The sequence below is a fragment of the Saccopteryx bilineata genome, chromosome 1, assembly GCF_036850765.1.
Source record: "Saccopteryx bilineata isolate mSacBil1 chromosome 1, mSacBil1_pri_phased_curated, whole genome shotgun sequence".
Taxonomy (NCBI): domain Eukaryota; kingdom Metazoa; phylum Chordata; class Mammalia; order Chiroptera; family Emballonuridae; genus Saccopteryx; species Saccopteryx bilineata.
In genome coordinates, this window is record NC_089490.1 from 10,475,649 (window position 1) to 10,489,152 (window position 13,504).

Genomic DNA, 13,504 nt, shown 5'->3' on the forward strand with positions numbered 1-13,504 from the left:
CCGAGGGCTGGCCGCCCAGCTCTGCCCCTTTCCCGGGTCCGGGTCCAGGCCCTCCCCTGGGGGCTCCTGTTGCCAGAGTCTCGCAATAACAATGCCGTCAGCGTCCTCACTGTCCAGGGAGGCAAACGGCCAGCTCCTGCTTCTCAGGCTCCGAGGTGGCTGCTCGGGCAACATCAGATCCTCCCTGTCAGCTCCCCATCTTCTCCCCGGCCCCCCTCACGCATATGCAGCTCCCCCTCCACCAGGCCCCTGAGGATCGCTCCATCGTAACGTCATACCTCCTCCCCGCCTGCTGGCTGCAGGGTCCTGGGCTCCCCTGACATCCCGGGACCAGGGCCCTCGGGCTTCCCCAGAGGCCAGCCGGGTCACAGAGTGTGCTCCCTGGTCAGAGAGAGAAAACACACCGAGTCTGTGAGGAGCTGCACCCAGCCAGGGGACTCGTCTCCACCTGGGGGGCAGAGTCTGGCGGGGGGGGGGCGAGTTCAGACAGAGGAATGAGGCCAGCAGTGCGCTGGGGCGTCTTTCCCCAGCGATGTCTCGGCAGAATGCTCCTCCCGCACAGCTTCAGTGGACGGAGCGGCAGGCCGGCTGGGGGTGGTAGTGCTGATGGGAAGGTGGTGGAAAGATTTGGGGGAGGCCCTGGCCGGTTGGCTCAGCGGTAGATCGTCGGCCCAGTGTGTGGAAGCCCGTGTTCTATTCCCAGCCAGGGCACACAGGAGAAGTGCCCATCTGCTTCTCTACCCTTCCCCCTCTCCTTCCTCTCTGTCTCTCTCTTCCCCTCCCGCAGCCAAGGCTCCATTGGAGCAAAAGATGGCCCGGGCGCTGGGGATGGCTCCATGGCCTCTGCCTCAGGCGCTAGAATGGCTCTAGTTGCAACAGAGCAACGCCCTGGATGGGCAGAGCATCGCCCCCTGGTGGGCATGCCGGGTGGATCCTGGTCAGGTGCACGCAGTCTGTCTCTCTACTTCCCTGCTTCTAACTTGGGGAAAATACAAAAAAACAAAAAACAAAAAACGATTTTGGGGAAGCACAGATTATTTGGGCAGTTCTGGGCTTTTCCAGCCCCAGTGAGGGGCGGTCAAGGAGTCACTTTGGGAAATCAACACGAGAACCCTTCCTCTCTGTCCGCTGCCCAAGGTGACGCCATCCAAGGGGCCCCACCCCGCCTCGGGGAGCTGTGGGTGACGGACCCCACCCCAGACTCGCTGCGCCTCTCCTGGACGGTGCCCGAGGGCCACTTTGACTCCTTCGTGGTCCAGTTCAAGGACAGAGATGGGCCCCGGCTGGTGCCCGTGGAAGGCCACGAGCGCTCGGTCACCATCAGCCCTCTGGACAGCGGCCACAAGTACAGATTCCTCCTCTACGGCCTCCTGGGCAAGAAGCGGCATGGGCCCCTCACCGCCGAGGGCACCACAGGTGAGGGTCCCCCGCAGGGCCCGCCTCTGTCCCTGAGGGCTGCGGGGCAGGGAGGGCGGCTGGCGGCCGGGCAGGCGAGGCCACAGGCGGCCATCTGTGGTCCCTGCCGCTCGGGCTGGGGCCTGGTCCCCCCTTCCCCTTGCATAAACCCGTAGTTCCGGACCGCTCGATTTTGCCCTCCGCGGTCACCCAGCCTTCCGGAGACATCTCACCGCGTCCCCTCTGTCTACATCTCAGAGGCCCGGAGTGCGGGGCCACAGCCTCCCTCAAAACCCCGCCTGGGGGAGGAGCTGCAGGTGACCGGCGTGACAGCAGACTCCGTGGGCCTCGCGTGGACGGTCCCCGAGGGCCAGTTTGAGTCCTTCGTGGTGCAGTACAAGGACAGGGACGGGCAGCCCCACACGGTGACCGTGGAGGGCGGCCTCCGAGAAGTCACCATCTCGGGCCTGGACGCCGCCCGCAGGTACAAGCTGCTGCTCTACGGGGTGCACGAGGGCCGGCGTGCAGGGCCCATCTCCGCCGTCGCTGTGACTGGTGAGTGTGGCCGCGGCCAGAATGCCCTGTCCCTCCTTCCCACTGGGCTCCCCTGGCCCCACCCAGCCACGCCCTGTCTGGGCTTCCTGTGGGCCTTAGTCTGGAGAAAGGGACTGGCTACCGTCCTTCCCCACGTGTAGGACGCTCCCACGTACGAGACACACCTTAATTTGGGGGCTCGAAATTTGAAAAAAAAATGTATTACCTAAAGTTATTGAACTCAAGTTTTATTCATCATAAAATTCATACAACTCCTCATCACTGTCCAAACTCCCATCCGTGAGCTTGTCCTCACCCGCGTCTGATAACGAATCCCGGTCTTCATAGATGGCCTCGTCCTCAGCTCCGTCGAGAGCATTTGAAATGCCACAAACACTGTGTAAGACACACCCAGTTTTTAGACCCCCCCCCAAACTTTTCGGAAAACAGCGCGTCTTATACACGGGGGAATACGGTCTGCGGAGGTATCGGTTCTGCACAGTGAAAACCACCCGTTCAAGGGGAACGGCTCACTGAGTCTGAGCCCAGGGAGAAGTCGTGACGCCGTCCCCACAATCGAGCTGCGACGGGGTCCTGGGCCCCGGACTCTGCGGCGCCCCCAGGAGTCGGTACCTGGCCCCGGGCCCCGGCACCACGGGCTGCTTCTGGTCACTGTCATCTGCCCCTGACACGTTTCGTTTGCAGAGCCACACAATGCCCGCCCGTGTTCACACAGAGCATCCTGCTTTTGAAACTCCTCCCCGTGTGTTTGTGGTCGGACGCTCTGTCCCCAAGGGCTTGCCCTCCCCCTCCCCTCCGTTCCTGCCCTCCCCCCTCCCCTCCTACCCTCCCCCCTCCTGCCCTCCCCCTCCTACCCTCCCCCCTCCTGCTCTCTCCCCTCCTGCCCCCCTCCTCTCCTGCCCTCCCCCTCCTACCCTCCCCCCTCCTGCCCCCCTCCCCTCCTGCCCTCCCCCTCCCTCCTGCCCCCCTCCCCTCCTGCTATCCCCCCTCCCTCCTGCCCCCCTCCCCTCCTGGCCTCCCCCTTCCCTCCTGCCCTCCCCCTCCCTCCTGCCCCCCTCCCCTCCTGCCCTCCCCCTTCCCTCCTGCCCTCCCCCTCCCTCCTGCCCCCCTCCCCTCCTGCCCTCCCCCTCCCTCCTGCCCCCCTCCCCTCCTGCCCTCCCCCCTCCCCCTCCCTCCTGCTCCCCTCCCCTCCTGCCCTCCCCCCTCCCTCCTGCCCCCTCCCCTCCTGCCCCCCTCCTTCCCCCCTCCCCTCCTGCCCCCCTCCCCTCGGAGAGACTGGGGGCCACCACAGACCCACCCCCCACCTCTGCCTGTTTCTCTGAACCAGCCCCCCGGGACAAAGGTGGACCTGAGACCATGGTGGCCCCGAGCCCTCCGGAGCCAGAGCCCCGCCTGGGGGACCTGGCCGTGGACCACGCCAGCCCGCACACCCTGACCCTCTCCTGGTCGGTCGCCGAGGGGGCATTTGACTCCTTTGAGGTCCACTACACAGACCAGGACGGGCAACCCCACGCCGTCCGTGTAGACGGCCGCCGGAACGACCTCACCCTCTCGGGCCTGGCGCCCAACCACAGATACCTGGTGAATCTCTACGGCTTCCTCGGCCGGCAGCGCCTGGGTCCCCTTTGGGTTGAGGCCTTGACAGGTGAGCCAGCTCCGCCCGCCGCCCGCTTCCAGGGGCCGTGCCAGCCCTGCCGAGGCCAGAGGCCCGTGGACACGGCCCCTCTCTCAGGTCCTCCTCTCTGTCCCGGTCTCTGTTCAGTCCCAGTGGAGGAGGAGGATGAACCTGCAGCCACCACGACCCCCGAGCCGCCCACCGCGCCGCGCCTGGGGGAGCTGACCGTGACCGCCGCCACCCCCGACTCCCTGAGCCTCTCCTGGACCGTCCCCGAGGGCCACTTCGACCACTTCCTGGTCCAGTACAAGAACGGGGACGGGCAGCCCAAGGCGGTGCGGGTGCCGGGACACGAGGACGGGGTCACCGTCTCGGGCCTGGAGCCCGACCACAAGTACAAGATGCACCTGTACGGCGTCCACGACGGCCAGCGCCAGGGCCCCGTCTCTGCCATCGGGGTGACGGGTGAGTGGGCGCTGGGGCCCCGGGGGGGAGCCTGCAGGGGGACCGCACCCTGTGAGGGGGGAGAGGGGGGCAGGGGTTTCCTCTGCTCAAGGCTGGACGTGGTGCCCCCCCAGGACCAGCGGGACCCTGGGCAGAGAAGGGCCTCTGTGGGCTGTGTGGTGACCACCCTGGGCGCCCACAGCCGCCCCCGAGGCTCCGGGCATGTCTGTGAGGTTGGACTGAGTGGGACCACCCAGCCCCCAGGAGGGCCTTCTCTGGAGTGACCTCAGGGCCAGTGGTGACCGCAGCCTGGGGAAGACTGAGGTCATCCCCACGGCCCCTGCTCACCCCCCCCCGTGTCTGTCCCTCCCAGCTGCAGAGGAAGAGGCCCCCAGCCCCACGGAGCCCGGCACGGAGGCCCCGGGGCCCCCCGAGGAGCCCCTGCTGGGGGAGCTGACGCTGACCGGCTCCTCCCCGGACTCGCTGAGCCTCTCCTGGACCGTCCCCCGGGGCCACTTCGACTCCTTTGCCGTCCAGTACAAGGACGGGGACGGGCGGCCCCAGGCGGTGCGTGTCGGGGGCGAGGAGCGGGAGGTCATCGTGCGGGGCCTGGAGCCGGGGCGCAAGTACAAGATGCACCTGTACGGCCTGCACGGGGGCCGGCGCATGGGCCCCGTGTCCACCGTGGGCCTCACTGGTGAGTGGGGGCTGAAGGGCTCCTGGGGCTGACTCAGGGAAGGTCTCCCTGGTGAGTGACCAGAGCGTCCTCCACTGCTGACCACAGACCCTCCGTCTGTGACCCACACATTGTCCAGTGAACAGCTCGGGACGGGCGTGGTCCAGAGCTAGGAAAAGCAAGTCATGGGCTGGTGTCCACCCTTCTGAGTTGGGACGTACACCTTGACACATTAACACGTTCAACAAGTATTATGTAAAGTGTGAGAGGTAGACAGGGAGAGGAAAAATGGGATGACGACATCAGCTCCCACCCGGCCTGCTCGGCCCCTGCCCCCACTCACTGCCTGCCCCTCCCCCCCAGAATGCACCTTTAGTGGCCACTTCATGGGCAGGATTAACATACCAGGAAGAGTCCCTTGTTTCGATACACAGCTTCTCAAGTGTTAGCATCCTCACAGAATGTGCACACTTCCCTGCCATCTGGTTTCAGAAGGTCCCCACCACCCAGAGAACAACCCAGGTCCAGAGCCTTCCAATGCCAGCCCCGGGCCACCCAGCCCTTACCCGCCCAGCAGCCCGGCCCTGCCGCTTCCGCGCACATCACACAGACGTGCCATACGTGTTCCGTCGTGCCTGGCTGCTTCTCCAAGCACGTGTTTGAGGTCCAGCCGTCTTGTAGAATCAAGGAGGACGTGGGTCATAGCCCAACAGTATTCCTGTGGCGTGGGCCGCTGCCGTGTTCTTACACTCACCCCGGACACTGTGCCTTATCACTGCATCTCTCTAGTCCTTGCTTTGAAAAGGGCTATTAAAAATAACCACATGGCTCAGTGGTAGAGCGTCAGCCCGGCGTGTGGAAGTCCCAGGGTTTGATTCCTGGTCAGGGCACACAGGAGACGTCATTATCTGCTTCTCTCCCTCTTCTCTCTGTTTTCCTTTCTCACAGCCAGTGTGTCGATTGGTTCAAGTGTTGCCCTGGGCCCTGAGGATGGCTCAGTTGGTCTGAGCATCTTAGCCTCTAAAAAATAGCTCAGTTGATTTGAGCATCAGCCCCAGACGGGTAGCCAGGTGGATCCCAGTTGGGGCTCATGCAGGAGTCTGTCTCACCATCTCCCCTCCTCTCACTTAAAAAAATAAAATAAAAAGCCCTGGCCGGTTGGCTCAATGGTAGAGCATCAGCCTGGTGTGCAGGAGTCCCGGGTTCGATTCCCGGCCAGGGCACACAGGAGAAGCACCCATCTGCTTCTCCACCCCTTCCCCTCTCCTTCCTCTCTGTCTCTCTCTTCCCCTCCTGCAGCCAAGGCTCCATTGGAGCAAAGTTGGCCCACACGCCTCATGAGGATGGCTGCATGGCCTCTGCCTCAGGCACTAGAGTGGCCCTGGTTGCAACAGAGCAACACCCCAGATGGGCAGAGCATCGCCCCCTGGTGGGCATGCTGAGTGGATCCTGGTCGGGCGCATGCGGGAGTCTGTCTGACTGCCTCCCTGTTTCCAACTTCAGAAAAATACAAAAAATTAAAAAATAAAAAATAAAAAATTAAATTAAATTAAAAAACAACCACATAATTATTACACCTTTAAGACAAAGTCATCCCTTACTGTCTTCAACTATCCAGGTAACGCTACGGTTTCCTGTTTCATAATTGTCGTTTGCCAACTTGTTGGAATTTGGCGTAAATAAAGACAGTCAGTAGCACTCAGGGAGGATTGGAACTTTAAATAGGTGACCGGGGAAGGTCCCGAGGAGAGGATGACATTTGAACAAGGACTTAAAGGAAGTGTGGACAGGAGCCACGCAGACGTCTGGGAAGAGGCATGCGGGCAGAGGGGACAGACAGGCCAGGAGGCAGGAGGCTGGCCGGTTAGAACAACCACAGGAGGCCTCGGAAAGGCTTTGACAATCGTAACCGGAAGTGGCCTTAAGTGTGGTCCAGAGCTGGGTCCCCTCCAGGCTGAACCAGGAGGAGGGGGCAGTGAAGGGGGACTCACCAACCCCAGCACCAGGAAAGCTTCCGTTTGCCTCTCTTCCCAGCCCCCGAAGAGGAGCCCCCTGCCGTCCCCACTGGGAAGCCGCGCCTGGGGGAGCTGACCGTGACCGCCGCCACCCCCGACTCCCTGAGCCTCTCCTGGACCGTCCCCGAGGGCCACTTCGACCACTTCCTGGTCCAGTACAAGAACGGGGACGGGCAGCCCAAGGCGGTGCGGGTGCCGGGACACGAGGACGGGGTCACCGTCTCGGGCCTGGAGCCCGACCACAAGTACAAGATGCACCTGTACGGCGTCCACGACGGCCAGCGCCAGGGCCCCGTCTCCGCCGTGGGCTTGACCGGTGAGTGTGCCACCGGACCCCGGGCCCTGCCTGGAGCTGGACTCGGTTCCCTTCCTATGGTCAGAGTTCAGGTGTCTCTGTCCCACTGTCCCTGAGCCCCCAGGAGAGTCTCATCACGCTGTCCCTCTGAGCCTCCGGCGTTGTAGGCTGTTGTAGGCTGAGGGCCAGGGCACCGCGGAAGTGACACAGGCACAGGCAGGGTGTGGGGCCGACCCTGGCCTCTGCCCCCTCGTGCTGTGTGACCTCAGGAGAGTCCCTCAGCCTCTCTGTGCCTCCCTTTCCAGCAAAGCAGGACGGGCCACCCCTGTGCTGTGGGGCGGACAGGAGAGTTTCCCGGCTCACACACAACGCACAGTGACCACGGGCTTCCCCACGTGAGGAGAGCTATGGTTCCTGAGAGCAAATTCTTGTAATAATCTTTGATTTTGGTGGGAAAAATGGGATGTGCTCCCCAGCCCCCAGACTGATCCCTGTTTAAGCTAAATCAGCAGTGACTCCTGCTAATGTGGACGCTGTTACTGTTTCATAGTCAGTAGTTAATAGTAGTCACGTGCAAAACTTGGCCAGGTGCTCTCCCTTCAGTAAATTCGTCCGTAACAGGGAGGTGAGCTGCTCCTTTGGAGCTGGTACCCCTCAGTGCCTGAGACCCAGTTCCCAAACCACAGACATGTGAACAAGATAACCTTTTATTTTTTTAAATCAAGTGAGTGGGTGAGAAACAGGGAGGCAGAGAGATTCCCACATGCGCCCCAACTGGGATCCACCTGGCAAGACCACTAGAGGGAGATGCTCTGCCCATCTGGGGTGTTGCTCCATTGTTCAGCAACTGAGCTCTTCTTAGCACCTGAGGCAGAGGCCATGGAACCTCCTCAGCACCTAGGGCCAGCTAGCTCCAAGTGAACCATGGCTGCAGGAGGGGAAGAGAGGGGGGGGGGGGGAGAGAGAAAGAGAAAGAGAAAGAGAAAGGGAGGGATTGGGAAAGAGATGGGCACTTCTCCTGTGTGTCCTGATCCTGAATCAAGCCCGGATGTCCACACACCAGGCTGACGCTCTATTGCTGAGCCAGTCCTCCAGGGTCAAGTTGATCTTGTAATTCAACTATTAAGGCAGAATAAAACCCTGCACCAGACAGAAAAGATGAAATAAATCGCTGAACACAAAGCCAACAACAACACTCACGTCAGATGAGTCGGCCCCTGGGCTTGTGGGTCCCCTCTGTGTGAGTGGACATCTACCACCGCGTCCAAAACCTGCCCGATGCAGACACCGCCTCGTCTGTGTCTCGTCACTTTGCTCTCAAGTGACAAATCTAAACTAGTTTCTAAAACCCTCTGAGAGCAGCCCTCTCAGACAGCGGAGGTGCGGCAGAAAGACACGTGACGTGGGAGTTGCAGACGGGAGAGGTCCCTCCTGAAGTGACACGTCATTTTTGCTCCGTGCTGTTAGTTCTGTAGCCCTGGGGGTTAAGGGTGGACACACTTTCAGTGTCACTTTCAGTGTCCACTCTCCCATCATGCGTGCTGTCACCACAAATGTGCGCTGTCCCCTGGTAAGTGAGCATTCAAACCAAGGAAATGATGTCCTCACCCTGGGGCACGGGTGCGTCTGGGAGATACCCTGGAATCCCTGTTGGAAGGGAACCACCAGGCAGGGGCTCACATTCCTTGTCTCCTGGTCCAGACTCAGGGAAGGACCAAGAACCGAGCCCAGCCCCAACAGACCCACCAGCCACAACCCCCGAGCTGCCCACCGCACCGCGCCTGGGGGAGCTGACCGTGACCGCCGCCACCCCCGACTCCCTGAGCCTCTCCTGGACCGTCCCCGAGGGCCACTTCGACCACTTCCTGGTCCAGTACAAGAACGGGGACGGGCAGCCCAAGGCGGTGCGGGTGCCGGGACACGAGGACGGGGTCACCGTCTCGGGCCTGGAGCCCGACCACAAGTACAAGATGTACCTGTACGGCGTCCACGACGGCCAGCGCCAGGGCCCCGTCTCTGCCATCGGGGTGACGGGTGAGTGGGCGCTGGGGCCCCGGGGGGGAGCCTGCAGGGGGACCACACCCTGTGAGGGGGGAGAGGGGGGCAGGGGTTTCCTCTGCTCGAGGCTAGACGTGGTGCCCCCCCCCGAGGACCAGCGGGACTCTGGGCAGAGCAGGGCCTCTGCAGGCTGTGCGGTGACCGCCCTGGGCTCCGGGCATGTCTGTGAGGTTGGACTGAGTGGGACCACCGACCCCCAGAAGAGCCTTCTCTGGAGTGACCTCAGGGCCAGTGGTGACCGCAGCCTGGAGAAGACCGAGGACACCCCCACGGCCCCTGCTCACCCCCCCCCCGTGTCTGTCCCTCCCAGCTGCAGAGGAAGAGGCCCCCAGCCCCACAGAGCCCGGCACGGAGGCCCCGGGGCCCCCCGAGGAGCCCCTGCTGGGGGAGCTGACGCTGACCGGCTCCTCCCCGGACTCGCTGAGCCTCTCCTGGACCGTCCCCCGGGGCCACTTCGACTCCTTTGCCGTCCAGTACAAGGACGGGGACGGGCGGCCCCAGGCGGTGCGTGTCGGGGGCGAGGAGCGGGAGGTCATCGTGCGGGGCCTGGAGCCGGGGCGCAAGTACAAGATGCACCTGTACGGCCTGCACGGGGGCCGGCGCGTGGGCCCCGTGTCCACCGTGGGCCTCACCGGTGAGTGGCGGGGTGCCCGGGAGATCTCAGGAGATCTAGGTAGCCTGCTTCTCTTCCAGCAGCCCCTGCGGGTCCACACCTGTCTCCCCTCCATGTCCCCTGCTCGGTGGCCCTCGGCCATGGCCCATGTCCCGTGTTTGATTTTTGCCAACATCCAGCCTCATCATACACCCTAGTGTGGCCTCTGATGGTCAGCCACTGGTCCATTCCTAAGCTGACATGTGCCAGGCACCGGCCAAACCTGACGTTTCCAGAATTTTCTCTATTTTTCCAACTTAATTACAGCATTTTTTGTTATAACAGACCAAAAAAAAAAAAAAAAAAAAAAGGAAGGAAAGAAAGAACCCAACATCCAACCACACTGGGTTGGTAAAATAATTAGATGACAACTGTAAGATGAGTTCTTATGCCATCATCGAAATGTCTTAACATATGATTACTTTAAAATATTGCGTTGGAGCCCTGGCCGGCTGGCTCAGTGGTAGAGCATTGGCCTGGCATGTGGAAGTCCCAGGCTTGATTCCCGGCCAGGGCACACAGGAGAAGCGCCCATCTGCTTCTCCACTCCTCCCCCTCTCCTTCCTCTCTGTCTCTCTCTTCCCCTCCTGCAGCCAGGGCTCCATTGGAGCAAAGTTGGCCCGGGCGCTGAGGGTGGCTCCATGGCCTCTGCCTCAGGTGCTAGAATGGCTCTGGTTGCAACAGAGCCATGCCCCAGATGGGCAGAGCATCGCCCCCTGGTGGGCATGCCAGGTGGATCCTGGTTGGGTGCATGCGGGAGTCTGTCTGTCTGCCTACCTGCTTCTCACTTTGGAAAAATACTAAAAAAAAATTACTGAGTTGGAAAAAGAGGCCACGGTTTTTGTAAACATGCTGTCCACGACCACTTGGAAGTAACGTGCTCGGGAAAAAGTACACCCCACAGGATGTGTGTTTTGGGGACGGACTAGAACATTCCCGCACTATTTCTTTTTTCTGTTCTAGTCTGTGTTGTCCAAGTTTCCTTAGAGGACATGCATTTCTTTTTACAGTCGGGGAGCATTTGTTAAAAAACATAACGCCTTCTCCCTTGTTCTGTCTGTCTTTCACCCCAAGCGCTCTCTCGCAACATACTTCATTGCTAATTATGGAAAAGAACACTTTCTAGTCCCTCAGAAGCAAGGGGGGCCTCACAGGGGAACTCACTCGCAACCGCGCCGTCCGGCTGACCTCTCTGAGGCCCTGTCGGCCGGGCTCCTGTGCCTGGGGAGAGCATGTCCCGCGGGTCCCGCTGGGAGTGAGGGAACCTTCCTCCGAGGTGGACCTGTCCTTCTGGGTGCGGGCTCCCGAGTCGGTGGCACCGGCTGGACAGCGTGTGACACTCCCTCGCCGCTCCTGATCGGCCTGCGCACAGAGGAGCCAGGGCCCTCGGCCCTCCTGACTCCGGGGCGGTGGGCCCCCTCGGCACGTCTGTTCACAGCCGTGTTGGGGGGAACAGAATAAGGAATTCACTAGAAAGTGGACATTAGAACAAGTCACACCCTGAAGGAAAGCTGTTCATCCTCACTCACGGCTCAGGTACTTTATCCTCTATCAAAGGCGAATCCCCGACATGGACACAGTGGACGGAACCCGTGTCCCCTCCCCCCATCCACCCCTTCCCCCAGATTATTAATTTCATGACCCAGGATTTCTCTTTAAGTCTATATTTTTCTATTTTTGTTTTTTGTTTTTTATTCAGTGAGAGCAGGGGAGGCATAGACTGACTCCTACATGCCTCCAGACCAGGATCCACCTGGCAAGCCCACTAGGGGGCGATGCTCTGCCCATCTGGGGTGTTGCTCTGTTGCTCAGCAACTAAGCTCTTCTTAGTGCCTGAGGTGGAGGCCACAAAGCCATCCTCAACACCCGGGGCCAACTCACTCCAATCGAGTCATGCCTGCAGGAGGGGAAGAGAGAGAGAAAAGGGAGAGAGGGAGCAGTGGATAAGCAGATGGTCACTTCTCCTGTGTGCCCTGACCGGGGATTGAACCCGGAACATCCAGACACCGGGCTGATGCTCTACTGCTGAGCCAACAGGCCAGAGCCTGTATTTTTCTAGTGAAAAGAATATAGCAACGTGATGGAAAGTTTGAGAACAAGGAAAACATCTCTCATCGGACCACCTTTTCACCCAATTACCGCCCATCGTGACGACATGCACAGCATCCTCTGTGCGTTCCCGAAAGCTGCAGAGTGTTGATCTAATTCTTGGCTCTCATTCTCTCTGTCCCCAGGTTACATGTGAGCATCTACCCTGTGGCTACAGAGCCCACATTAATCATCACATTAATGGTTATTTGACGCTTCATGGTCAAAGCGCCAAACGTAATTAATCACCTTCTACAGGGTCACTTGGTCCCTGACACACTTGGCTGTCATAAGCAATCCCATACTGAACCCCTCTGATACAACCTTTTCCTGCTCTTTAATAATTTTCTTAGGATAGCTGCCCAGAAATGAGATTATTGGGTCAAAGGAGATTAGCATTATTTTGGCTCCTGACATGTGGTCCAAATCGCCTTCTGGAGGTCTGTGCCAACAAGTCCGTGACGGGGTGTGGAAGTCTGTGTGAGCATTCTCCACCAGAGGGTAACCACGTGGCCAAGCTAAAGGCCATGCCAGCGTCCAGCTCTGCAGCTCGGGGGGTGTTTCAGCAGGGTGGACTGTTGTCACTGTAGACGTCACCGGAAAAGTAAGTCACCACCCAAGTCTCTATCCCCAATCTCTTTCTCAGCCCCCCAGGTAAATGTGGAGGAGGCCCCCAGCCCCACAGAGCCCAGCGCAGAGGCCTGGAAGCCCGCCCAGGAGCCGCGCCTGGGGGAGCTGACCGTGACCGCCGCCACCCCCGACTCCCTGAGCCTCTCCTGGACCGTCCCCGAGGGCCACTTCGACCACTTCCTGGTCCAGTACAAGAACGGGGACGGGCAGCCCAAGGCGGTGCGGGTGCCGGGACACGAGGACGGGGTCACCGTCTCGGGCCTGGAGCCCGACCACAAGTACAAGATGCACCTGTACGGCGTCCACGACGGCCAGCGCCAGGGCCCCGTCTCTGCCATCGGGGTGACGGGTGAGTGGGCGCTGGGGCCCCGGGGGGGAGCCTGCAGGGGGACCACACCCTGTGAGGGGGGAGAGGGGGGCAGGGGCCCCTCTGCTCGAGGCTGGACGTGGTGCCCCCCCCCCCGAGGACCAGCGGGACCCTGGGCAGAGAAGGGCCTCTGTGGGCTGTGTGGTGACCTCCCTGGGCACCCACAGCCGACCCTGAGGCTCCGGGCATGTCTGTGAGGTTGGACTGAGTGGGACCGCCGGCCCCCAGGAGGGCCTTCTCTGGAGTGACCTCAGGGCCAGTGGTGACCGCAGCCTGGGGAAGACCGAGGACACCCCCACGGCCCCTGCTCACCCCCCCCCTGGGTCTGTCCCTCCCAGCTGCAGAGGAAGAGGCCCCCAGCCCCACAGAGCCCGGCACGGAGGCCCCGGGGCCCCCCGAGGAGCCCCTGCTGGGGGAGCTGATGCTGACCGGCTCCTCCCCGGACTCGCTGAGCCTCTCCTGGACCGTCCCCCGGGGCCACTTCGACTCCTTTGCCGTCCAGTACAAGGACGGGGACGGGCGGCCCCAGGCGGTGCGTGTCGGGGGCGAGGAGCGGGAGGTCATCGTGCGGGGCCTGGAGCCGGGGCGCAAGTACAAGATGCACCTGTACGGCCTGCACGGGGGCCGGCGCGTGGGCCCCGTGTCCACCGTGGGCCTCACCGGTGAGTGGGGGTGGACGGGTTTTCCTCTGCCCCTCTGCTGTCTGCCGTGGGT

At 61.5% G+C, this 13,504-nt stretch overlaps 1 protein-coding gene across 1 annotated transcript in view; it reads left to right on the plus strand.

The window, feature by feature from the left end:
- The window catches only part of TNXB (tenascin XB), a 77,646-nt gene that overhangs the window by 54,691 nt on the left and 9,451 nt on the right, over nucleotides 1–13,504 (plus strand). Inside the window, exons 21-30 of the mRNA XM_066260794.1 lie at nucleotides 1,138–1,416; nucleotides 1,654–1,950; nucleotides 3,278–3,595; nucleotides 3,713–4,030; nucleotides 4,383–4,706; nucleotides 6,720–7,016; nucleotides 8,697–9,029; nucleotides 9,364–9,687; nucleotides 12,440–12,772; nucleotides 13,129–13,452. Coding sequence (XP_066116891.1) covers nucleotides 1,138–1,416; nucleotides 1,654–1,950; nucleotides 3,278–3,595; nucleotides 3,713–4,030; nucleotides 4,383–4,706; nucleotides 6,720–7,016; nucleotides 8,697–9,029; nucleotides 9,364–9,687; nucleotides 12,440–12,772; nucleotides 13,129–13,452 — 3,147 coding nt within the window. The remainder of the gene's footprint in view (nucleotides 1–1,137; nucleotides 1,417–1,653; nucleotides 1,951–3,277; nucleotides 3,596–3,712; nucleotides 4,031–4,382; nucleotides 4,707–6,719; nucleotides 7,017–8,696; nucleotides 9,030–9,363; nucleotides 9,688–12,439; nucleotides 12,773–13,128; nucleotides 13,453–13,504) is intronic.